Here is a 24,445-nt window from a genome sequence, read left to right as displayed (position 1 = left end):
AGCATAACCGAGTGTATTTACTTCAGAGACATACCCCACAAAGATGGCCATTTTCATTACTGCTTGTGTAGGCTATTTGATTTGGTTGACGTCATAGTGCAAATTAATTCTTGAGCCAATCTAGGGCCCCTTCTTTAGAGGGCCCTGGGGCTTCAGCCCCACCTAGCCCTTATGTTAATCAGGCTCTGAGCCTATGTACAGTATGTCACTCGGTGAGCGATAAAACAATGCAGTCCTATGTATCACACCCTCCTGTTGTCAGTGTTGTCCGGGTACTGAAGTTTTAAAAATGTCTATTCCCCGCTAACATTTAAGTGCTGCTGAGCGTGTTCTTAAACACAGTTGAATTGCCATAGTATTCACCAGTGCTCAACATAAATGACTGTGATTGGCCATGAAGGTCATCAGTACACCGCACTTTACTGATTGCAAACACAATGCACGAACAGTTAAGCGTTTAAATGATGCAAAGATCACTATTCATCAGCGGATCACTCGTCTGTGTTTGCACTCGGTAAACATCAGTGAAATGCAGTGAACTGATGACCTTCATGGCCAATCACAGTTATTTTTGTTGAGCATGGTAAACACGATGACAAATCAGCGGTTGCGTTCAACAGTGCTTAAATGTTAATGAAATTAACAGTTTTTTTAAATTTTTTTTTATAAATTTTAGGGCCGAAATTCAGTATTGTGACAAGTCTAATATAGTAAAATATTCAGTTCATTAAGTTGAGTTTGATAAATGGCATCTTGGGAAAAATAACGTTTGCTAACTAGTGCCATTTCCGTTAACTGAAAATGAGCTCTGATATCCATTCAGAAGGGACCTTCGGGTCACTCGGTGAAATGATACATTTGGGTTAAAATACTTCTGGGATTCTTCCCACTGCAGCCTTGATTTCACTTTTGTAATGGTGGCCGCGTGAAATCAGTCTATAGCGATAGTAATACTAGAACCTAGTGGTTACACTATGTCATTTCACATTTTTCTTTTCAACCAGATGGTGCTAATCTGCCTTTTTTTGTATGGCAGAGTCCCTATTTACCATAAAAATCAATGATTAAAAGATAAAATAAAAAGATAAATATTACAAAAAAATCATTGTTTTCAATAAGGAAAAAATAGATGTTAGGACGACATGGTGGCTCAGTGGTTAGCACTGTCGCCTCACAGCAAGAAGGTCACTAGAAAAAAAGGAATGAAAATAGATGTTAGTCAATACATAAATATTATTATTATAATTAATTATTATATAATTATATAATTAATTATTACCACAAAACCTTATCGAAATTCTAAATAATATAAATAATATATTATTAAACAAAAATAAATTTAAATGATTTTATTTAAAAAGAGAGGGGTGTTCGAACCGTTTTGGCCACGAAAACCACAATTGTGATTAACAAATGAGGAACACCAGATGATTAAAGATGCACTATATTTCTTTTAAAAAGCACATGGCTCATTCAGAAGAGCACAGTGAAAGTTATTACACTCAGTCAAAAATATTGATTGTAAATGTGATAAACAGCCTCACCCGATACAGTCAGTGTAACAGCAGCACTGATGTCTGATCTCTGTGAGTCTGATCTCTCTCCTCTACAGCTGTATTGGCCACTGACAGACACAGAATCAGCTCTAAAACTCAACTCTGCTGCTGATGTTGTTCTATGTGGATTGTGAGTGTCTCCATCTTTAATCCAGCTGTATTTGATCCACTGAATGTTTCCTCCTGTCTGTATGTCACATGTGAGAGTGACTGTCTCTCCAGTGAACACTCGCTGATCTGGACTCACCTTCACTACAGGCTTTGGTCTTGCTGCATTAATACACACATGAGAAAATATTAATGAAAACAGCATATAAGTTTCGGGATCACTAAACTCAAAAAAATATCTCTTATGAGAAAGGCACTGCATTAAATATTATATAAATATTTATAATATAAAATTGGTATTAATATACAAGTATAATTAATAATCAGGATAGAGTATATACTGTACTGTGCTGAATTCAATAACTGCAGAGGTCAGGAAGACAATAATATTAAACTCACCCATCATTAACAGAGAAACAGCAGAGCTGGATTGTGATGAGTTTGGTCTTCCAGGTCTCTGACCTTTACACCAGTACTGACCCTGATCAGACCAATCAGCTCCTCTGATAGTGAGAGTGTCTCTGTTTACAGTGTAATGACCAGAGGACTGTAATTTTACACTGTTTCTGTCTTTATACCACTCATATCTCCAGTTACTGTAGGACTCAATCACACACTTCAGATTGACTGTCTCTCTAGTGAATACAGGATTGCCTGGTCTTACATTTAATGTAGACGTGGGTAAGGCTGTCAAACAAGTCAAAACAAAGTAAAAAATGTACTTTGGAAATTCTTCACAGTAGTGTGTTTGTGCATGATTTTATCCAATATTTCACAATCTAAAAACCTGTGAAAAACTAAAACACCATGAAGCAAAAAAATAATAATAAATAAATAATTCATCATGTTTTAACAGTAATGCCACGATAAAACATGGAAAACAAATACAAATACAATAACAATAATAATTGTAATAAAAACAACAACAATAATAACAACAATAATAATAAACATTTAATATCTATTCTGTATGTTGATTTGTACGCTGTTTTAGTAAACACTGCATTTATAATATTACCATTATTGTGGGGTAAAATAAACTTTCAATATGATTATTTAAATGTGTTTATGCTATGATTGCAAATATCCTTAATGTGCTGTATTATTTAATGCAAAGCAGATTTTTATATTTGATCCTAAATATTTTATATATTTGAGCACAATATTTGCTTAGGTACTCACCCTTCACTGAGAGAGAAACAGCAGATGATTGTGTTGAGACTGATCTGATGAGTCCTCTACACCAGTACTGACCCTGATCAGAGTCAGTAGCTCCTCTGATAGTGAGAGTTTCTCTGTTTACAGTGTAATGACCATCAGACGACTGTAACACCCTGTATCTGTAACTCTCTTTATACCACTCATATGTCCAGCCACTGTGATCAGACTCAATCACACACTTCAGATTGACTGTCTCTCCGGTGAATACAGCACTGTCTGGTGTCACAGTCACTGTAGGTGTGGGTACATCTGAGGAAAAAGACAAAAACAAAGTGACTCAAATAGCTCTTTCAGGGAAAATAATTAAATCTGTAAATAAATACTATATAAATGTCAACTCATATTTTATAATGTGTTTTTCTATTTTACTTGTGTGTTCCTAATAGTTTTCTGGCTCCCTCAAGATCACAGACAAACACCAGTTAAAGTCAGCTTTACTCAGGAATTTGTTGTACTGTTTCTACTGTGAAAACGTTTACAGCCTTCACTGTGTTTATATAGTTACACTGCTTGGTCTTTTCAAATATAAAATGCAGCATCTGCTCTCAGTTTTAACTGAACTGTGTGATTTATCACCACAACTTAGCATTATCACAGTGTGTATTTACTTCATCCAGGGTTAACAAGTCTGAATCTGCTAAAATTTCCCTTTTTTGACATCGTAGTTATCTTAAAAATATGGCGAGCAGACAAGAACACTGATCTATTGAGCATATATTGTATATTATTTTAAATGTTTTTTTTTATACGTTGCATCGTTTTGACGTGAGCTTGACTCATGTTTGATGGTGAAAGGATTAACATATTCATTGTTGAGCATAGGTAAGTTTGTTAATAATAAAGAGAAACATGAATCGCTGAGGCCATCTTCCAGCCTCCACCGTGGTGACTGAAGCTCTGCACAAGTCTTTTGGCCAGCGGAGAAATTAAAATGGTCGTGCCCAACTGAGTCTGGTTCTCTCAAGGTTTTTTTTCTTCACTCCCATCAGGTGAAGTTTTTTTTTTCCCTCTCCGCTGTCGCCACTGGCTCGCATGGTTCAGGATTGGTAGAGCTACGCATCGATGAATTGGCTCTTCAGTGTTTGAACTCTCAGTAATGATTAAATCACACTGAACTGAGCTAAACTGAACTGAACTTAAACACTAAAAACTGAACCACACTGTTCCAGTTACTATGACCATTTATGTGAAGCTGCTTTGACACAATCTACATTGTAAAAGCGCTATACAAATAAAGCTGAATTGAATTGAACGAATGCTTGCTGTAAAATGTAGTCATGTATGCAATTTGATATGTCCTTGCTTGAATTATGAAAGGCAATTTGTATGTATTAATACAGTTTTTATTGTGCTGTGGGGTGTTGTGAATTGCTTCAAGGTGTATTGAATAAAGAAGCCGTGCGAATTTAGGTTTGCATTCCTGTGATGAATAAAAAACACATTATATGAGGCTCCCAGACTTGAGCGATTTCTTAAGTTTGTGCAGTGTGCCTGTAACTAAAGATCTAAAACTGAATTGTTTTATCCTTCTTAAATGAAGAGATGTGGCTGATATAAAAACAGCATATTAAACACTTTGAGTCACAAATAATGATTTTTAAATGAAGACGCACCTGATACATTCAGTGTAACAGCATCACTGATGTCTGATGTTAGTGAGTATGATCCCTCTCCTCTACAGCTGTATTCACCACTGACAGACACAGAATGAGCACTGAAATGCAATGCTGATGTTCTGTTTGTATAGTATGGATTGTATTCATAGTAAGGGTTTCCATCTTTAATCCATCTGTATGTCCACTGAATGTTTTCTCCTGTCTGTATGTCACATGTGAGAGTGACTGTCTCTCCAATGAACACTCGCCGATCTGGACTCAACTTCACTACAGGCTTTGGTCTCCCTGCATTAATACACACATGAGGAAATATTGATTAACATTATACCTTTACATTGTTTTCTCAAGTTCTAAACAGTATTATGCTACATCGTATAGCCTTTTACTGTTTAAAGTGACAAAAACACAGGTGTCTTTTACACATTATATATAATATTCCTATTGTAACACAACAGAATGGGAAGCAAATCTCCCTTTCAGCTATGTGCTTATCAGCTTGCATTGGACTGTGATTATACAGCGGGTAAATTAAACATTGAATGCGTCTTGACTTTTCCTGGGAAATATAATTAAGAGGGAACTGCTGACATGGAATTACACTGTTAAAAAAAAAAAAAAGTTAAATTTACGGAAAAATACCGGCAGCTGTGGTTGCCAGAATTTTTTTGTAAAAAATACGGAAGGTTATAGAACTGTTAAAGTTTACAGAAAATAACTGTATTTCAGGAACTGATACAATGTTCAGTTCTCAAAAACTTTGCTCAATGCACAAAAACGTAAAGTCATTCAATGCACTAATGTGTTCATGTGTGTTTACAATTAGCAAGCAGATTTTCACTGCATTAGTAACATACTTACCTTTACACAAAAGACAATGCAGCATAACATCAAACACTTTTAGTTCATCTTGGACTTGCACCTAGATACTATCCTCCACAATGGAGACACAAAAACCATTTTACAGTATTTTGCCGGGTTTTTTTTTCCTTGATTTTACGGGAAAATACTGGTAGCTGTGGATGCCAGTAATCTACTGTTTAACATTTTTCATTCGTAAGTTCAGTTTACAGAATGTTTCTGTTAAAAATACATTCCACAGTCTGTAATTTTCATCAAACACATTTGACCCCTCAAATCCCAGCAAAAAATCCTCGCTAGTGTCCTCACTACAGATGGTTGAATACTCAGGCAGTGATGAAGTGAATGAGATAATTAAGTGTCTATTTAAAGGAGGATTGACAATTATTGATGAACAACTGTTAACAGCAGAATCACTGAAGGAAAGAAAAACACAAATTATAGCGAAAACCAAAGAAGAAATCAACTGAGAATAAAACTCTTTATAAAATAATAATGAATAAAAATAAAACAAATTACAAAATAAAAATGTAATTTCTCAAGATCTCAACAGAGATCATCAAACAACTCCACAAACATGAGGAGCTTCACTTATACTGACCTTTGACTTTATTTCTTTTATGAGAACAAAAGCTCTTAATGAAATTTATGTTGTTTATTTGAAGTCACCATGACGGAGGACAGAGTCTGCTTTAGTTGGGCTCTTCAACTATTTGTTCTGACACCAGTTTTTATTTCGGCTGCTTTAATTAATTGTGTTAATCACACCATTTGTATAGCATAAAAACCCTAAAAACACTAATACTTTTCATAAGATTAAATATGATATCGAAATCACCCTCACCTGCTTGAGAACTCATTGAACATCTTGTTAATTATACAAGTAAGTGAGAAATGAATACCATATGTAAATAAAACCACATGACCTACAGCAGCCAATGATTGTTTAACAGGTCTAAATACATTATTCACAATGAGAATGTTTGATCTGTGGCAGACCTTAAAAACACACAGACATCAACAATTAGTCTTTGAATCTCAACAATGGTGAAAAACAAAAAATACAAATCAAATAAAAAATAACCCAGAACAAAACAAAACAATCTACTGAAATATTACCTCCCAAAACAGCATAAAATAAAAGAAAGAGATTGTAAAAACTTTAAGCTGCATAATTTTTGTACTATGCTGGCACCCAGCATGCATTGCAGCATAAATCAATTAAGCAGCTTTTTTTAGCAACCATGGTTGAGGTTCATATCCTGATTCTTGATGTCTGTGTGTCATAATGTGCAGCTGGAGATATTAAGGTTTTGTGCATAAAACTAAATAAATTTTAATTTCTTATTAATTCCTTGATAATTGTTTGTTGAACCTTCATGGGAAACTATAACATTCCCCCAAACAATGTCAAATAAAACAATTTTCTATGGCTTAATTTATAAAATATTAGAAATTATATCTGTAACAATAAAGTACACACAGTAAATTTCTCCTTGATTTTATTGCTATAACTGATGAGTTTTAGAAACACTGTTTTAACAGCCAGAGAAACATTAAGATAGAAGAGTAAAGGTTCAAGAGTTCAATTTAAGCAGCCTCTGATCTCCATGATGGTGTGATGAAATGAAACATTTTTAAAAAAGATAAAAATCTCTGTTAATTATCAAATATTCAAGTAGATATGAGATAATTGAAGTCAAACTGTAATCAGTAAAGCTGCTAATGCTGTTATTTATTAAAGTTGTTTAATCCTGTTTTAATTTAGTTAGTTTGGTGTGATGCTGTGTCTGTAGTTTCCTTTCTTGTTCTTTCTTTCAGTGATTGTGCTTGTTAACAGCAGCTGTTCATCAGAAATCTGAATTCAGTCATTTGTGGTCATTCACTCTGTCTAGTGGACTAAACGAATTGACTAATTTAGCAACTAATGAATAAGGGTGTGCGGTGAGATTTCAGAAACACAGGTTTTCACTGTAAATTGTACAGACTTTTACTGTTAAAATCACGAACATGTTTTACAGTCCAGTAGACTTTTCTAAATCTAAAAATAAACCAACAATATTTTTTTGCATAAATTAAAGTTACAAGTAGCACAAGGAGAATACAGTATACTGAACCACTGAAATATATTTAATACTTTGTATAAAATACTTGTTTGGTAATGACAGATTCAGATGCCTCTTGTATAGAGAATGGAGCCGCATGCATTGCTCAGATTTTTCAAATGTCCACCCTGGGTGACGCAGTGGCGCAGTAGGTAGTGCTGTCGCCTCATAGCAAGAAAGTTGCTGATTCGAGTTGGTGTTTCTGTGTGGAGTTTGCATGTCGCATGGGTTTCCTCCGGGTGCTCCGGTTTCCCCCACAGTCCAAAGACATGTGGGGCAGGTTAATTGGGTAGGCTAAATTGTCCGTAGGGTATGAGTGTGAATGAGTGTGTGTGTGTATGTTTAACAGAGATGGTTAAAGTTTAATTCCGGTTCATTCTGCTGTTGCAACCTCGGATTAATAAAGGGACTAAGCCGAACAGAAAATGAATGAATGAATGAATGAATGAATGTCCACCCTGATTTCATCTTTATCATCTGAGGTGTTGAGAGTGAAGCAGCTAATATTCATTTACACCAAGGAGGGGTAGGCATTGGATAACTACTAAGAGATTTCAGCTTATATCTGAGCTTTCACCGAACTAAAAAAAAACTGTGTGTAGGTATAGCGTGTCCACTGTCAGAGTGACATAAACACAACAAGTCTCTTTTTAAAATTTCCTGACGTTAAAATAGGATCCATATGCCAGTGATTTTGAGGCCTACTGCAACATGACATAGAAGGGCGGTTTTTGCCACCCAACAATTTGATTGACAAGCAGGTATTAACATGTCTTCATAGTAATGCATATAAATACAATGTATCCTGAAAGTATTCATAGCGATTCAGTTTTACCACATTACAGCCTTATTCCAAAATAAATAGATTAAATTCATTCTACACACAAATCCCCCATAATGACAATATGAAAGAATTTTATAAATAAGAATATTAAAAATAAAAAGCTGTAAAATCACTTGTACATCAGTGTTCACAGCCTTTGCAGTGAAGCTCTAAATTGAGCTCAGGTGGATTCTGTTTCCACTGATCATTCTTGAGATGTTTCAGCAGCTTAATTGGAGTTCACCTGTGGTCAATTCAGTTGATTGGACATGATCTGAAAAGGCTTAAACCTGTCTATATAAGGTCCCAGGGTTGACCGTGTATGTTAAACCACAAACCAAGTATGAAGACAAAAGAATTGTTTGTAGACCTACGAGAATAGGATTCTCTTGAGGCACAAGGCTGGGGAAGGTTACAGAAACATTTCTGCTGCTCTGAAAGTTCTAATGAGCACAGCGGCCTCCATCATCCGTAAGTGGAAGATGTTTGGAACCACCAGGAGTGATCGGGGGAGAAGGGCCTTACTTAGGGAGGTGATCAATAACCCTATGGTCACTCTGACTGAGCTCCAGCAGTTATTTGTGAAGAGAGGAGAACCTTAAAGGGTCACGAAACACCAAAACACATTTTTTGAGCTGTTGACAGTCGTATATGTGTCCCACACTGCTAAAAACACTATTAGGACACCTATATTTCACTAAAAAGTGTAAATTGGTTGTTTTTGCGTTATTTCAAGCAAATTCGTACTTCTGGTTTAAAACGAATTTTTGAAGCTGCGTCACGGCCATGACAGAATAGCGTGTATTCCAGCGTGCAGACTGGGCGTCTGTGCCAGAGTGTGTCTTATTACGTCTTACAGTGTGTTGCATTAATGCATGAGTAAAGCTTGCTTCAAACCAATCAGCGCGCTCTATTGTGCAACTTCATTAATATTCATTACTGTCACAGTGTTTAGACGGCAGACGCCATGTTGTATTGGCAAAACAAGCGTGAAGTGTTGCTTTTATAGTTTGCTGCAGTTGAGTTTTGTTTTCATTTTCTCTCTGTGAGAGCTCATCTGGACTCACGTGTGGAATAACAGTGTACGCGACGCTCGACAACAATAACTTAGGTGTCTAAGGAGGATTATTGTTTACCTGAGAGCTGTTCTCATCTGCAAACGCTGAGATCCGGATTCGCTTGTAATCTCCTCTTAATAAAGACGTGGCTCTAGTTGCTGTGGATTGTCCTGTCTCTAGAGATTTGGTAAGTGAGCGACCAGTGCTCTTTGTTTATTCAGTTCGTATTTTATTCGTATCAAACAAACTATTGCACCGAGTGTAAACAAGTTAGCACTAACAGTTACAACCAAACTATAACCTCGTGTTGGATTTTGTGACCGGAATAACACACGCGGCTTTCTGACGCTACCTGCCGTGTGCATCTAAGTTTCCGGCAAATGCTGAGTTTTTTTTTTCTCTCATTCGCCGTGCGGTATCAAACATTGCATGAAAAATACACGCTTAGAGCAGCTCCTCGAATCAAATATCACGTTTGTTGGGAGGGACATGAATGAATTCCCTGAATGAAAGAGCCAAACTGCAATTAAAGTCCACCATTTAATAATTTGGCAAATAATTCGACTACAGATGTCCATGTAAACACCGTCTCATTGTCCGCTGTGGTTGTGTGTTTTGACTCTGAAATTCAGCGCGCCCAAATAGACACTCCCACACCAACGCTCTTTTCTTCCTCCGACACTCCCCCCTAAACAGAGCTGGACACGCCCACTTTTTTGACTTTTTCCAAAGTAGAGGTGTGAAAACACCCTGCTGAAACCAGGGGGTTTCATGGACCCTTAAGAAGGACAACCATCTGTGCAGCAATCCACCAATCAGGCCTGTATGGTAGAGTGGCCAGACGGAAACCACTCCCTGCTCGGAATTTGCCAAAAGGCATCTGAAGGACTTAGACCATTAGACCAAATTCTCTGGTCTAATGGGACTAAAATTGAACTCTATGGAGTGGAAAACCAGACACCGCACATCACCAGGCTAATACCATTCCTACAGTGAAGCATGTTGGAGGCTGCATCAAACTGTGGGGATGTTTTTCAGCAGCAGGAACTGGAAGACTAGTCAGGATAGAGGGAGAGATGAATGCAGCAATGTATAGAGACATCCTGAATGAAAACCTGCTTCAGAGTGCTCTTGACCTCAGACTGGGGTGATCTTCCAGCAGGACAATGAACCAAAGCACACCACCAAAATATCAATGGAGTGGCTACACAACAAGAGCTTGAGAGGTAATGCAAAGAGGAATGGGCAAAAATTCCCAAAGACAGGTGTGCCAAGCTTGTGGCATCATATTCAAAAAGACTTGAGGCTGTAATCGCTGCCAAAGGTGCATCAAGAAAGTATTGAGCAAAGGCTGTGAATACTGCTGTACATGTGATTTATCAGGTTTTTTATTTTTAATAAATTTTGCCACAAATTTAAAAAACTCTTTTTTTCACATTGTCATTACAGGGCATTGTGTGTAGAATGTTGAGGAAATAAATGAATCCATTTTGGAATAAGGCTGTAACATAAAATGTGGAAAAAGTGAAGCGCTATCAATACTTTCCAGATGCACTGTATTTCCACAAAACAGGATTTGGAAAAGATTCAAAGATCCGTTCAACTCCCTATGATCAGCTGCATCTCAAGAATGTGTTTACAAGTTTATTTTGTTTTTAAAATAAAGCATACTTGTAATGAAGTAAAGACTGTAAAATCATTACATGCACATAACCGCTGGAATCACCACAGTCACATAGTGTTAGTACAACGATTTACAAAGAGCAATCATACAAGAGCATGAACAGTGCAAAGTTAAACGTGTGTGTGTGTGTGTGTGTGTGTGTGTATAAACTCCACCACATAAACATCAAATAACCTTGCTATTTTTGACTAATGAGCTGGATTTCTGCTTCATCTGTGTCTGTCCCTGTCACTGCTGTTTATCTGATGTAACACAGGAAAAGCAGACACATGATTCACACCTCATAAATGCATGGTAATTATTATTATTATTATTATTATTATTTGTGTGTAAGAACATGTATTGTGCAAAAAACTGGTGCAGTATCAGTTAGATGAAAGGGCATGTTTTCTATAGGTATGTAAAACTCACTCACCCGTGCACACTCAGTTTGGGTTGTTGTTGGGTGAGGAGGAAGAAGAGAGGGTCCTGGTATTACTCACAGAGGTTCAGGTGATCTCAGAAGAGTTGGGTTTTTAGGCCCACTAGAGCGTTTTAGTTTTAAAACAGCGTTTTAGAGCAAAATAGATCCGCGTCCACATGAGCGTTTGACCTAGTGTTTCGGAACGAGGTCGAGTTGTTACTAAAAGTAACAAATGAATAACTGCACAACGGCGCCTAAAACAGACAATAGTGCAAGCAACGCTCCCTTTTCTGTGTTGTAGGGATAGTTTGCAGTTTAACCCAAAGAATGACCAGTCCGGTAGATGAAGAAGAGCCGGAGTCAGAGATTTAAATAAATAAATCAAGTTTACTGAAGATAGTTTGCAGTTTCATCCGCAGAAGCCAGCTTCAACACTCACAATGAGTTCCTAGGCCGCTCTGCTTACAATCACCAATCAACAACAATTATACTCTCACATAACGTCATTAACTGCGTCATACATAAAGGTGTTCTAACCTGATTGGTTAAAACACAGATAGACTAGGAACATTTCCACGTGAGGTTCGTGCGTACAATTCTGAACAATATCTAAACATAAACGTCAGACACCCTTTAGACTGATTAGAGCTGACTCCAGACCTGTGAAACGGATCAACAATCAAATAGAACACACACACTTTAAGTATAATCTGTTTCTTATCCAAGGCTGAGTGTACCGTCAGCCGTCTTTATCAAAACTGGTTAAAAACTGGTATAATCTACATTCAGGCAGTTATATTCTTACTACACAAAGTCTATCTTGAATAAAAAGTTGAATCACTTTAAAAGATTTAACCGTAAAACTATAGCAAAATCACTTTAGACATTTTAGACAGTATTATCTCCTAGAAATAACAATAGAAACAGTTGTTTCCAGTCCTCAGTTCCACTCAAGATCTCCATGACCTCTGACCTAGTTTGCTGGCTCCTGAAAATAGATATAAAGAGACTGGCAAATGCACTGAACATTCTTATATTAAGCAATGTGTTAACTTATTCATTAATTAAAATCAATTCACAGTTAAATACTAAGAAACAGGATGATGAAAAGGATAAACGTTGGTCCATGATGAGATGGACTGAAAAGCAGAAATCCGAATCCTTCAGTGTCCATGTTGTTGTTTACAGTGAAGGCTGGTCTGCTGTCTTCCGGTACATTAAAGCCATGTGTTATAGTCATGTGATAGGGGCTGACGAATAAGGGAAGGATACGCATTGACACAAAAGCCCCAATCAGGTAGCGAATCTCAGCAGCCCCGCCTCCGTTTTCAGATGTCTCCGTTTTCCTCCATCCACACTGAGACGGAGCAGCAGCATTTTAGAATGAAAATGGCCTCTCCAGCATTTCCAAAACGCTCCATTTTTGGTGCTCGAAAACGTAGTGTGGACGGATGGTGTACCCGTAGCAAAACTTGTGCATTTTCAAACTAAAATGCATTAGTGTAAACAGGGTCTTTGTTGCCACTTAAATGATACCAGTGAATCAGTGATCTGTGTGGAAATGGGAAGATCATTCCACAAGTGAGGAACATTAAATGAAAAGGTTTTGAAATGTGACTTCTAGCTTCTCTGCAATGGTGCTACAAGGCATAGCTCACTTTCTGACCAGAGGCTCCTGGAGGGGATGTAGACCTCCAGGAGAAGGTAAAGGGAGGGAGGATGCAGTGCCTGTGGGTCTTCTGTAAGCAAGCATCAATGATTTGAACTTGATACAAGCTTCCACCAGTAACCAAAAAAAGATACGAAAAAAGAGAAGTGTTATATGGGCTCATTGAAGACCATACAAGCTGCAGTGTTCTGGATCATCTGTTGAGGTTTTAGATGGGAGTCCAACCAGAAGGGCATTGCAATAGCCCAGCCTTAAAATGGCAAGGGATTAGACTAGAAGTTGTGTAGCATAATCTGTTAGGAAGGGTCTGATTTTTCTAATGTTGAAAAATGCAAACCTGCATGATCAAGCGGTGTTAGCAGTGTGCTCTTTGAAGACAGCTGATCATCCAGGATCCCCCAAAGATCTCTTACTGAATTAAGTGGGGTCATAGAAGATGATGCCAGTTGGATTGAGAAAATGTGTTGAGTGTGTGGAGTTGCAAGGAAGACGATAAATTCAGTTTTTGCCAGCAGCAGGTGATGGTCTTTCATCCAAGCTGCAATAACCTCCAAGCAGTGAAGATTGGAGCTACCATGGGGTCAGCTAGATGAAAGGAATAGAGCTGTGTGTCATCGGCATAACAATGATAAGATAAACCATGTGATTGGATGATGGTTCCCAGTGAGATGGTGTAAATGGAGAATAGAAAGGGACCAAGGACAGATCCCAGAGGAACCCCCGTGACTAGCTGATGAGCTTGGGATACCTCTCGTCTCCAGGCAACCCCGAATGATCTGCTGGCAGGTAAGACTCCAAGAAGCAGAGTGGTGTTCATAATCCCATTGAGGAGAGGTTGAATAGTTTGATGTATCAAAAGCAGCAGAAAAGTCCAGTAACAGCAGAACAGATAATTTAAAACCAGCTTTGGCAATCTGCAGGGCTCAGAGTATGCATCAGCAGACCGCCCATGTCAAGGCTGATTTATACTTTCGGGTGAGGTTTGCAGATGTGACTGATACTTCATCTGTACACACAGAGACTAACTTTATTTTGAATTATTCCTCCAAGCAGGGCAGTTTTGCACACGCAGGCTGTTAGAAAGGGGTCTGGAAGCAGACCTGGTGCAGTTGCAGTCCTAGCTGCATCCAATGCTTTTTAATGCCCACATCTTACCTTACCCTCACAGTGACATCACTAGCTCCATTGAGTGCATTGTGTCTGACATTGCAAGTCCGAGACTTACCGTTTCAGCTTGCATAATCAAGGTTGCATCTAGATACCATAGATGGCATCCTTTACTTAAGTAGAAGTACAGATGGTTGTGATTAAAATGACTATGGTATAAGCTCAAGTGATTACACTTTTGTACTCAAATAAAATGAAGAAGTACGGCCTATCTTTATAAATAATGTCTTACATTTTACACTGATTTTTGTCCTAAATATATAGATTTTTTTTCATTTTATGTTTCACAATATCTTTTTATTGAATATATTATAAATCTATTTTCTTTTGCTAAAATAAATACTTATCGTATTTGACTGCAAATCGTCTTTGCCTTTCTAATAGTAATCTTCATAAACTACCCTAAATTAATTGACAGAGTCAAAAAGACGCTCAAATTGTGCAATGACAGAAAATAATACAGATCACGCCACCAAACACATAAAAAGGAAAGTAACAAGCTCGATTTAAAAATGTAAGGAGTAGAAAGCCCAGATATTTGTGTAAAAATGTAAGAAATAAACGTAAAAAGTTGTCAGAAAAATAAGCAGTGGAGTAAAGTACTGATACCAGAAAAATCTACTTAGGTACAGTAACAAAGTATTTGTACTTTGTTACTTCCCATCTCTGCCAGATACTATTGGGCTGTCATGGTGCACACGGTGACGTCTGTGGGTTTGCCTTGACTGTCTGCACCACGCACGAAATAATTCCACATTTCACTTCGCAAAAATGCACATGTTGACAAGCACACTACACCCACACTGCCCTCTATTGACAAACAGTCAGAACTACAGCTGTCACTCAAAAGTACCAGTACTGAAAAAAATGAGAGCCAGGGTATCACAATATATTTTTAGTTCTGGTATATCCTGCAACACTACTGTGATGATAAGATGTAATTAACATCACACTGCTGTTGTGTGTTTTTATACAACTCATATGTCCAGTCACTGTGATCAGACTCAATCACACACTTTAGATTGACTGTCTCTCTAGTGAATACAGCACTGTCTGGTGTCACAGTCACTGTGTGGGTAAAGCTGAAAAAAAAAAAGAAACACCAACAACAAATACTTCAAACATCATTAAAAATATATATTATATTTTGTAAAGTTGACAGATCTACACAGTGAAAACTTTGTCTAAAATGTATAAAAGATGAGGATTGAAGGAATCTCAATCAACTTCTGCAAACCTGAATATGTTGTGCTCCGGGTCCGTAATGTGGAATTTTGTAACTGTGATGTGAGGTTAAAAGATAATGGCGGATCCAGTGTGGTTAAATCTGAAAAGAAAGAAAAAAATTAAAAATAAGTCAGCAGGCCGACACATTATTAATAAAGATTTTCTATATAATAAGACCTTCTCAAGACCTTTGGTCTACATGACACAGTTTTAATATTGTCTAGATTTTATGAGTAATAAGCTACATGAAGTGTGATCATGACTTAATTATGCCGACTTCACTAGATTTATTAACAGATTTGATGATTATCGGTAGCCTATATACAGGTATAGACTAAATAGCCGCGTTTCCACTATCGCGCCTAAAGTGAGCGAGCCAGGGCTAGCCAAGGCCAGTGGCATTTCCACTGTCACTTCCGGGGCCTAATCGGGCCAAAGAGGGGCTTTCTTGGGGCCAGCGGCCGGCCTTTTTCGGCTCGCCGAATACCTTGGGCCAAGGAGGGCCAGCTGGGGCTTCGGGGCGGAGTGAAAGGTGAGGCGGGCAGTTTTCTGATCGCACATGAGTACATGCGCCAAACAAATAAAGAAATAAGGGAAAGAAAACATCTAGCCTTATAGTCTGGGGTCTTTTTGCGTATGATCACCCTTATGTTTCCCTTTTAAATGGAAGGCCGCTGCATAAAATAATAAAGTAGTTTTAATTTATAGTGACGTTTTTTGCTCCAACCTCCATTATGTTTCAATAACGCATAATAATCTTTACACCATATTAAAGACACAGCAGACAGTTAAAAGTGGAATTTACAATATGTCTCCAAAGCTGGTGAAAACAAAAAACACAGCATACGTTAATGCTTTTCATTTATAGTTGGTTATTTTTTCAAGTGTATTTGACATGGGCCTGCTGGTTATAACATTTCTGCAGTGGTTTGCATGTGTCATATTATAAAAGTAGACTTTTAAAAAAATAAATAAACAATATCCTACTTAATAATAATAATAGTCATCATCATCATCATCATTAATATTATTATTAAAGTAGGATTTCCTAATTAAAGTATTCATTTCCTAATAAATATAAATAAATATAAAATTTTATTTCTTAATAAATGGCCTCATTATTTATTTATTTATTTATATGATATATGATATTAGAATATGTGTGTGCTTTGTAAGTGATTTTATGTTATTTAGAATAGACTATGGAATATTCTCAATAATATTTGTAACGGAAACACAGGCTCTATATGTGCCATCTACATATATTTCAATATGGAAAGCGAGTGAATGTTTTGGGAAACACTCGTCACTACATCATTCTTTTCCCAAACGATGCATCGTACTATGATAGTTCAGCCGCAACTATTGCAAATAGCCAGAGCACATTAAATGCAGTACTCAGAAAACAGTAAGACAGCCTATAATACTGAACCAAAACTACATTCGGTCAGCTGAATGTGTGTTTTGTGTGTATGTTATTTTGTGGATTTACGGAGGACAACAATATTTAACTCACCTGTCACTGAGAGATAAACAGCAGAGCTTAATTGTGTTGAGACTGATCTTCCATCTATGAGTCCTTTACAATGGTACGGACCAGCATCAGACCATTCAACTCTTCTGATAGTGAGAGTGTCTCTGTTTAAAGTGTGGCGATAAGATGGCCATAACTTGCTCCAGAAATAGTAGTCTTTATACCACACATATGTCCAGTTACTGTGATCAGACTGAATCACACACTTCAGATTGACTGTCTCTCCAAGGAATACAGAACCGTTTGGTGTCACATTCACTGTAGGTGTGGGCAAATCTGTGGATAAAATCAAAAGTGATTCACACAGTCTCTGACATTTTTTTAAAACCTCCAAAACTATTCAATTCATACATAAGTATTTTTAGATAATTTGCTATAGATGAAGAACTAAAGATGTCTGACACTGTCATTCATTCTAATTTAGTGTCTCTGATTCAGTTCCTTTTTAATTCAGTGTGCATCTCTGAGGTCTTCCACAAAGCAAAAGATGGGATGACGTTCTCCCATCAGCAGTGACATATATGAAAATGTATGTAACGTTATTATTCACTAACATTACAAAAAAAAAAAACACACATATATATATATATATATATATATATATATATATATATATATATATATATATATATATATATATATATATATATATATATATATATATATATATATATATATATATATAAAAACAAGTGAGTAGCAAAATATTTACATAATCTGTGATTCTTGTTTTCTGAGTGGGAGATTAAATGCAAAGTAAAACTTTGTATACACTGTAAAAAAGTTTTTGTCTTGTTTTTAGTACAAATATTTAAAACATCCTAAATCAAGATGCTTAAATTAAGTGAGTGTTTTCTTTAATACAAGCAAAATAATCTTTTTCATTTTAACAAGGTTATTTTGCTTACTCCAATGGCAGATTATTAGGCTTGTTTTACAGAAAAGCTCACTTTTTTTACATTATTTCTTAAAACAAGATGTAAGATTTGAGATACAACAAATACTTTGATACTGGAAACACAGAGGCAGGTGGGAATCTCACCAGGTGGGAATGCAGGAAAGCCAACTACTCCTTTCCTTCATTTACATTTAAAGCATCCCCGCAACTCTCTCTCTTCACTTACCCTCTCTTCATACATACTCACACAGGAAGGTCATTTCAAAGTATGATGGTTCTATATCAATCCCAGTGACTATGTTTGATATCATTTGAAATGTCTTAGTGCGACTAGTGCATTGGTCTCATTCCCTCAGAAATAGACATAGTCAAAATAATAGATACATAACTTCAAGCATCTTTTGAACCACTGCTAAGGGTGTGCCTTTACCTAGGGAACGCTCATTCAAATTACCATTTGTGCCTTATAGGCAGAAACTCTTCAGATCTAACATCCAAATGACACACACCTCTCACGAGGAGATTCTTGGTTTGACTACTTAAGAGACTTAAATGTTCAAAAAGTTCAGGGGGATTCTGTAACTAGAATAACCCGTAGTCTGGAGCTTCATGCTCCATTCAAGTGTACTTTTGTGGAAAGGGGGTTAATTCCATTCAGGGCAACAAGGAGTTGCACGACTAACCTAGACAGGGTACACGACCCTTGTTTGAAAGTAATGTTATTCTTAATTAAGTGTACATGGGAAACCATGGGCTTGGCTAAACCAAAGTTATTATAGAGTACAGTAGTCAGTTACATTTATAATAATGGCCTTGACCTCTGATTAGAAATGATATTGTCTTTACTCAAGGGTGTACATCTAAGGAGGACTAATCAAAAATACTTTAGAATGAGCAAGCATAGGAGCGGCCATCTAAAAGAATAAGTCAATTACTTCTCTTTAATAATCAAGACTGACGAGAGTGTGACCGTGAGAGACGCTATCGGCCGGGGCGATTCCCCTGAGCAACATGAACACCCGAATGAACAAATGTAATAGTTACGAGGCAAGGCAAAATGTTCAAACATTTATGTAAATTATATATTCATATAGGGCGAGGCAGTGACGCAGTAGGTAGTGCTGTCGCCTCACAGCAAGAAGGTCTCTGGTTCGAACCTCGGCTCAGTTGGCGTTTCTGTGTGGAGTTTGCATGTTCTCCCTGCCTTCGCGTGGGTTTCCTCTGGGTGCTCCGGTTTCCCCCACAGTCCAAAGACATGCGGTACAGGTGAATTGGATAGGCTAAATTGTCTGTTGTGTATGAGAGTGTGTGTGAATGTGTGTGTGGATGTTTCCCAGAGATGGGTTGCGGCTGGAAGGGCATCCGCTGCGTAAAAAAACTTGGATAAGTTGGTGGTTCATTCCGCTGTGGCGACCCCGGATTAATAAAGGGACTAAGCCGACAAGAAAATGAATGAATGAATATATTCATATAATCTTCTTAATGTTTTATAATTGGAATATATTAATATTCTAGACCCCCTCATATTCAAATTGGTGTCAGATATGAGTTAAATTTGAAGTAAATCAACATTGTGCACTGGAAAGACCGAACATGCAATGACTCTTCATCCACCATGCAGCGGACACTTGCATTGAGCCTACTGAGTGGACATTACACAAGATAAATATTATTTTTGGCTTGCACAGAAATTGTGCAATTCTTTAAATATTTTTTATATTTTGGACTAGAAACAAAACTAATAATTCTAAGAAAAAAATATAAACAGTGTACTTTGTTCATAAACTAGACTCTTTGTCCCAAATGCAACCTTTTGGATGTTTGACATCAACAGCTTTAAAATTTTCAGAAGAGATGAGGAAAATAACCATTAGAAGCATAAAACAAAAGCATTACATGCATTTTAGACTATTAAAGGAATATAAACTCTCTCACCTGATACAGTCACATTAACAGCATCACTGCTGATTTTTCCTTCACAGCTGTATTTACCCGCGTCAGACGCAGAAGTGATGTTGAAGACTCTCTCAGTGATGTTTGGAATCAATAGGCCATCTTTAAACCAGCTGTATGTCCACTGAATGTTTCCTCCTATCTGTATGTCACATGTGAGAGTGACTGTCTCCCCAGTGAACACTCGCTGATCTGGACTCACTCTCACTACAGCCTTTGCTGAACACACACACACACACACACACACACACACACACACACACACACACACTATATATATATATATATATATATATATATATATATATATATATATATATATATATATATATATATATATATATTATTGTATAACAATCATGTGATGAGTGTGTTGTCATTTAGAGATATTTCACACTCTTCAACAACACTTCAGACAGAAACCAATGCCAACAGACACATTTAGTACTTGTGTTTCCTCTCAGTGTCTGCTGGCCTGTTGGTCAGTGTTTGTGAGATCTGATGATATATGAAGCTTTACTTACCTTGTGTGCGTCCAGACTGGCTGAAGCACAGAATTAACACTAAATATGAAAAAAAAAAAAAAAAATTATTGAAGGATTGAGATTTCTACCTTCCAGTCCGTCTCAGCATGGATCAACGTTTATCCTTTTCTCATCACCCTGATTCTCATTATTTTTATTGAAGATGATTATTAAATATTGAACAAAGTTAACATACTGCTTAATATAAGAATGTTCAGTGCATTTGCCTGTCTCTGTGTAACTATTTTCAGGAGTCACCAAACTAGGTCAGAGGTCATGGAGACCTTGAGTGGAACTGAGGACCGGAAGCAACTGTTTCTATTGTTATTTCTAGGAGTTAATACTGTCTAAAATGTCTAAAGTGATTTTGCTATTTTTACGGTTAAATCTTTTAAAGTGATTCTACTTTTTATTCAAGATAGACTTTGTGTTGTAAGGATATACTGTAACTGCCTGAATGTAGATGATACCGGTTTTTAACCAGTTTTGATAAAGACGGCTGAGAGTACAGTCAGCTTGATAAGAAACAGATTGTACTTTAAGTGTGTGTGTTCTATTTGATTGTGGATCCGTTTCACAGGTCTGGAGTCAGCTCTAAACAGTCTGTTGGATGTCTGACGATTATATGCTTAAGATAATGTTCAGAATTGTACGCACAAACCCCACGTGGAAATGTTCCTAGTCTATCTGTGGTTATCCAATCAGGTTAGAACACCTTTATGTATGACGCGAGTGTTGAAGCTGGCTTCTGGTGATAAAACTGCAAACTATTTTCAGTAAACTTTACTTATTTGTTTGAATGTCTCTGGCTTTTCTTCATCTGACAGACTGCTAATTTTTGGGTTAAAACTGTATACAATCCCTACAAGGGATTCTCAACCGGTGGGTTGCGGCCTACTAGTGGGCCTCAGCGATCCTGCAGGTGGGCCACAAGATAGCTTAAAATTTATTTAATTATTATGTTATAATTATTTAATTTATTAAAAAAATATGTCATATTAAAATTGTAAGAACGGTCTTTAAACCACAGCGGTTCGAACTGTAGTTCTGCCGAGTGACTAAAAAGTGATCAGCATGATGGTAAAAAACTGTACATTTCTAGTCAAACCATTCTTCTGCAATCTCATACCAAAAATGGAAATAAGGGCAGTATTAATAGCTATAAATGTGGGAAAGTGTTGATATTATGTGATTGTATTGTATTGCAATATGGAACAATTAAGTGTTGATGTTAAATCAAAAGTAATTCACAAATACTTGAAAATGAAATGATTTAATGACAATAATTCTCTATGGTTACAACTGATTAATTACAAAATACTGTATAAAATTATAAAATATGAAATGATAAAACATATGGTATAAATTGTACCCAGCTTAAATGTAAACTTAAAGTTACCAGAGGTAGAAGGAGAGACACGGAGGGAGGGAGAGAGAGACAAAGAGAGCAGGCCCAAAAGCCTGATTACAGTAGAGTCAGAGAAGATAGACTCCAGAGGAGGAGAGGAGCAGACCAGGAGAGAAGCAGGCCAAGAAAAGAGAGGGCAGGAAAAGAGACATAGCTCGAGTTTACCAACTATTTTGTATCTTTCTTGACCATGTGACTAAAGCCATTCAAGACATTCAAACTGACCAATCAACATGTGACCACACCATAAAACCCCCAAAGTCCACACAACAGGCCCTGATCTTATCAGTTTCTGCCTTTGTAGTCAGTATGGACCTTCTTGAGTCAAAAAGACATGTTTTGTCATTTAAACAAATGCATATGATAATTTAGCGTCTTACAAAATGAACAAAGTAATGGCATTTCCCGTTTTCTGTGATTGATTACTTCGGACTCTGTGCAAAAACAGACTCATTGTTAAACAGACATACTGGTGCTTAAACTTCCAACCATTGCATGCCAACAAGAACTACATTCTCAGTGGTATAAAGCAAAACATCATGCAAATGTAAAGGTGACAATAATTAGAGTAATAGCCTAATAACCAGCTCACATCTGCGGCTCAAATTACAAAATGTAAGACAGGTGGGCCTTCAAAATATTTTTCACAGAAGGAGGTGGGCCTTGAAGTGAAAATGGTTGAGAACCCCTGATTTAAATGACTCTGAGTGAAATGTTTTATTATTATTTTAAAAAATCTATATTTTAAAATAAGGTGCACTTTCAGATTTAAACCTCTGCTGGATGTTTTCATTTAAGCTGTAGCTACTACACACGGCATAGAATGTAATTTTCTAAAACCCATAATAAGGGCTCTTTACGTATGGTTTTTAGAATTGGAATGAACTTGCCAATGAAATTGTGCTGTTATTTAATATATATTTATATATATTAATATATTAATATATATTTTAACATTTTTCAGCCATTTTGATCTCAAAAACATCCACAGTACAGATAAAAAATAATAATAAATAAATAAATAAATAAAAAAATTCACCATGCAGTCACACATTCAGTAATTTCAGTCAGTTTGCTCTTTTACACCTAGGCCTCACAGTCATAACCAATCCTTTTAACCAGATCAGCCACAATCACCATTTCCACCAGCACCAGCTCAAGTACCACAATGTAAAGAAAGCAGTCATGCTGGTTGTACTGTACAACATGAGGAAGTAAAACTTCTTCTTCTAACTGCACATCTCATCTTAGGCCCTTCTATAATCTCTAGATGGCAGTAACCAGACTTTCAGTAAGTGCAGTCAAATATCTATGAATAATACAGTAAACAACAAGATTCACTGGACTAAAGTGCCCAAGAGAGCCCTTGTTACATCTCCGTTCATTTCAGTCCAACATATTGATGTTTGTGGAGCAGCCATGGCTTCTGAGCAATCTTATGAAATGACATCCCATACAAAAAAAGCATATTGTGAGTTTTGATGGACTGTGTGACATCGAAAGAAAGGATGATTCACTTCTAATATTGTAGAGTTTATTTACATTTTTAATAATCTTTATCAGTTGTACAGTTTTACTGTATTTTAAAAATGTGATCACAATTACGGGTTAAACTGGGATTGCTTCCCAGATGAAGAGATCTCAGTGTTCAGTAAAGACAGAGGCACAGTACAGCTCATGAGTGTTGTATTATATTAAGCATCTATGTGTCTTGCTTGGATTATTTTTTGATATAGAGAATTATTTGTTTACTTGTTTAAGGTAAAGTTGGTTTTCCATTTTAAATTTCATCTGTAGCTGCACTCAGTTGCTATTCAGGATGACATTGTGTAGGTCAGAGCAAATTATTTGTAAATGTGGAGCATTTAGCAGCTTTAAGGGCTGTCCTCATTTCTCTGAGCACTAACTGTTCCCTTCTATCAGTATCATGTCTTGTTTGTCATGCTGAATCAAAGAATGCCTATTTATTTGTAAGTCGCTTCAGACAAAATTGTCTGCTAAATGATTAAATGTAAATGTATTATGATGTATTGCTTGTTGTATCCATCATTTGTAAATAGCTTTATAACATCTGCTAAATGAATAATCATGCATTCAAATAAAAACCAGATACTCACAGAGGACGAAGAATGGCACACTGAACCCCATCCTGCCTCAGTGTTGTGTGTTCAGAAGCAGGCACTTCCTTGATCAAGCTGTCATTTATACTTTAAGAAAGAGGGAGGGTCTAATAAAACATTACATTTAATTTGTAATCTGTTTTATTAAAAGTGCCACAAAGATTCAACAGCACTGCACAACTATATGATTTACTCACAGTGAGATTAAATACTGATTTAGACCGAATGTGGATGCAGTTTATAAAAGACCTTGAGCTTGAGAAGGATTGTGATATTCATTCATTCATTCATTTTCTTGTCGGCTTAGTCCCTTTATTAATCCGGGGTTGCCACAGCAGAATGAACCGCCAACTTATCCAGCAAGTTTTTACACAGCGGATGCCTTTCCAGCCCCAACCCATCTTTGGGAAACAACCACACACATTCACACACACTCATACACTACGGACAATTTAGCCTACCCAATTCACCTGTACCGCATGTCTTTGGACTGTGGGGGAAACCGGAGCACTT

General features: G+C 36.9%; 1 protein-coding gene across 3 annotated transcripts in view; it reads right to left on the bottom strand.

Annotated features, from left to right (window-relative positions):
* Window positions 1-24,019, bottom strand: part of si:ch211-165f21.2 — a 33,731-nt gene extending 9,712 nt beyond the window's left edge. The window contains exons 1-9 of one of the 3 annotated variants that reach the window (XR_015495169.1): window positions 23,930-24,019; window positions 20,405-20,443; window positions 19,863-20,099; window positions 17,012-17,305; window positions 15,506-15,595; window positions 4,499-4,786; window positions 2,847-3,134; window positions 2,064-2,185; window positions 1,545-1,826 (exon numbers count right to left, since the gene is read on the bottom strand). Coding sequence is in view for 2 of the 3 variants with exons in the window: in XM_087260269.1 (XP_087116395.1) it covers window positions 1,545-1,826; window positions 2,064-2,351; window positions 2,847-3,134; window positions 4,499-4,786; window positions 15,506-15,595; window positions 17,012-17,305; window positions 19,863-20,099; window positions 20,405-20,443; window positions 23,930-23,960 (1,837 nt within the window). In the remaining variant the exon portion in view is untranslated. Of the gene's footprint in view, window positions 1-1,544; window positions 1,827-2,063; window positions 2,352-2,846; window positions 3,135-4,498; window positions 4,787-15,505; window positions 15,596-17,011; window positions 17,306-19,862; window positions 20,100-20,404; window positions 20,444-23,929 lie in introns of all 3 variants that reach the window. The other 2 variants (XM_087260269.1, XM_087260270.1) reach the window with 2 other exon arrangements.
* Between the last annotated feature and the right edge of the window lie 426 nt (window positions 24,020-24,445).

The sequence above is a fragment of the Danio rerio genome, chromosome 7 (genome assembly GCF_052040795.2).
Source record: "Danio rerio strain M-AB ecotype USA chromosome 7, GRCz13ab, whole genome shotgun sequence".
NCBI lineage: Eukaryota > Metazoa > Chordata > Actinopteri > Cypriniformes > Danionidae > Danio > Danio rerio.
This window is presented reverse-complemented; position numbering and strand designations above follow the sequence as displayed.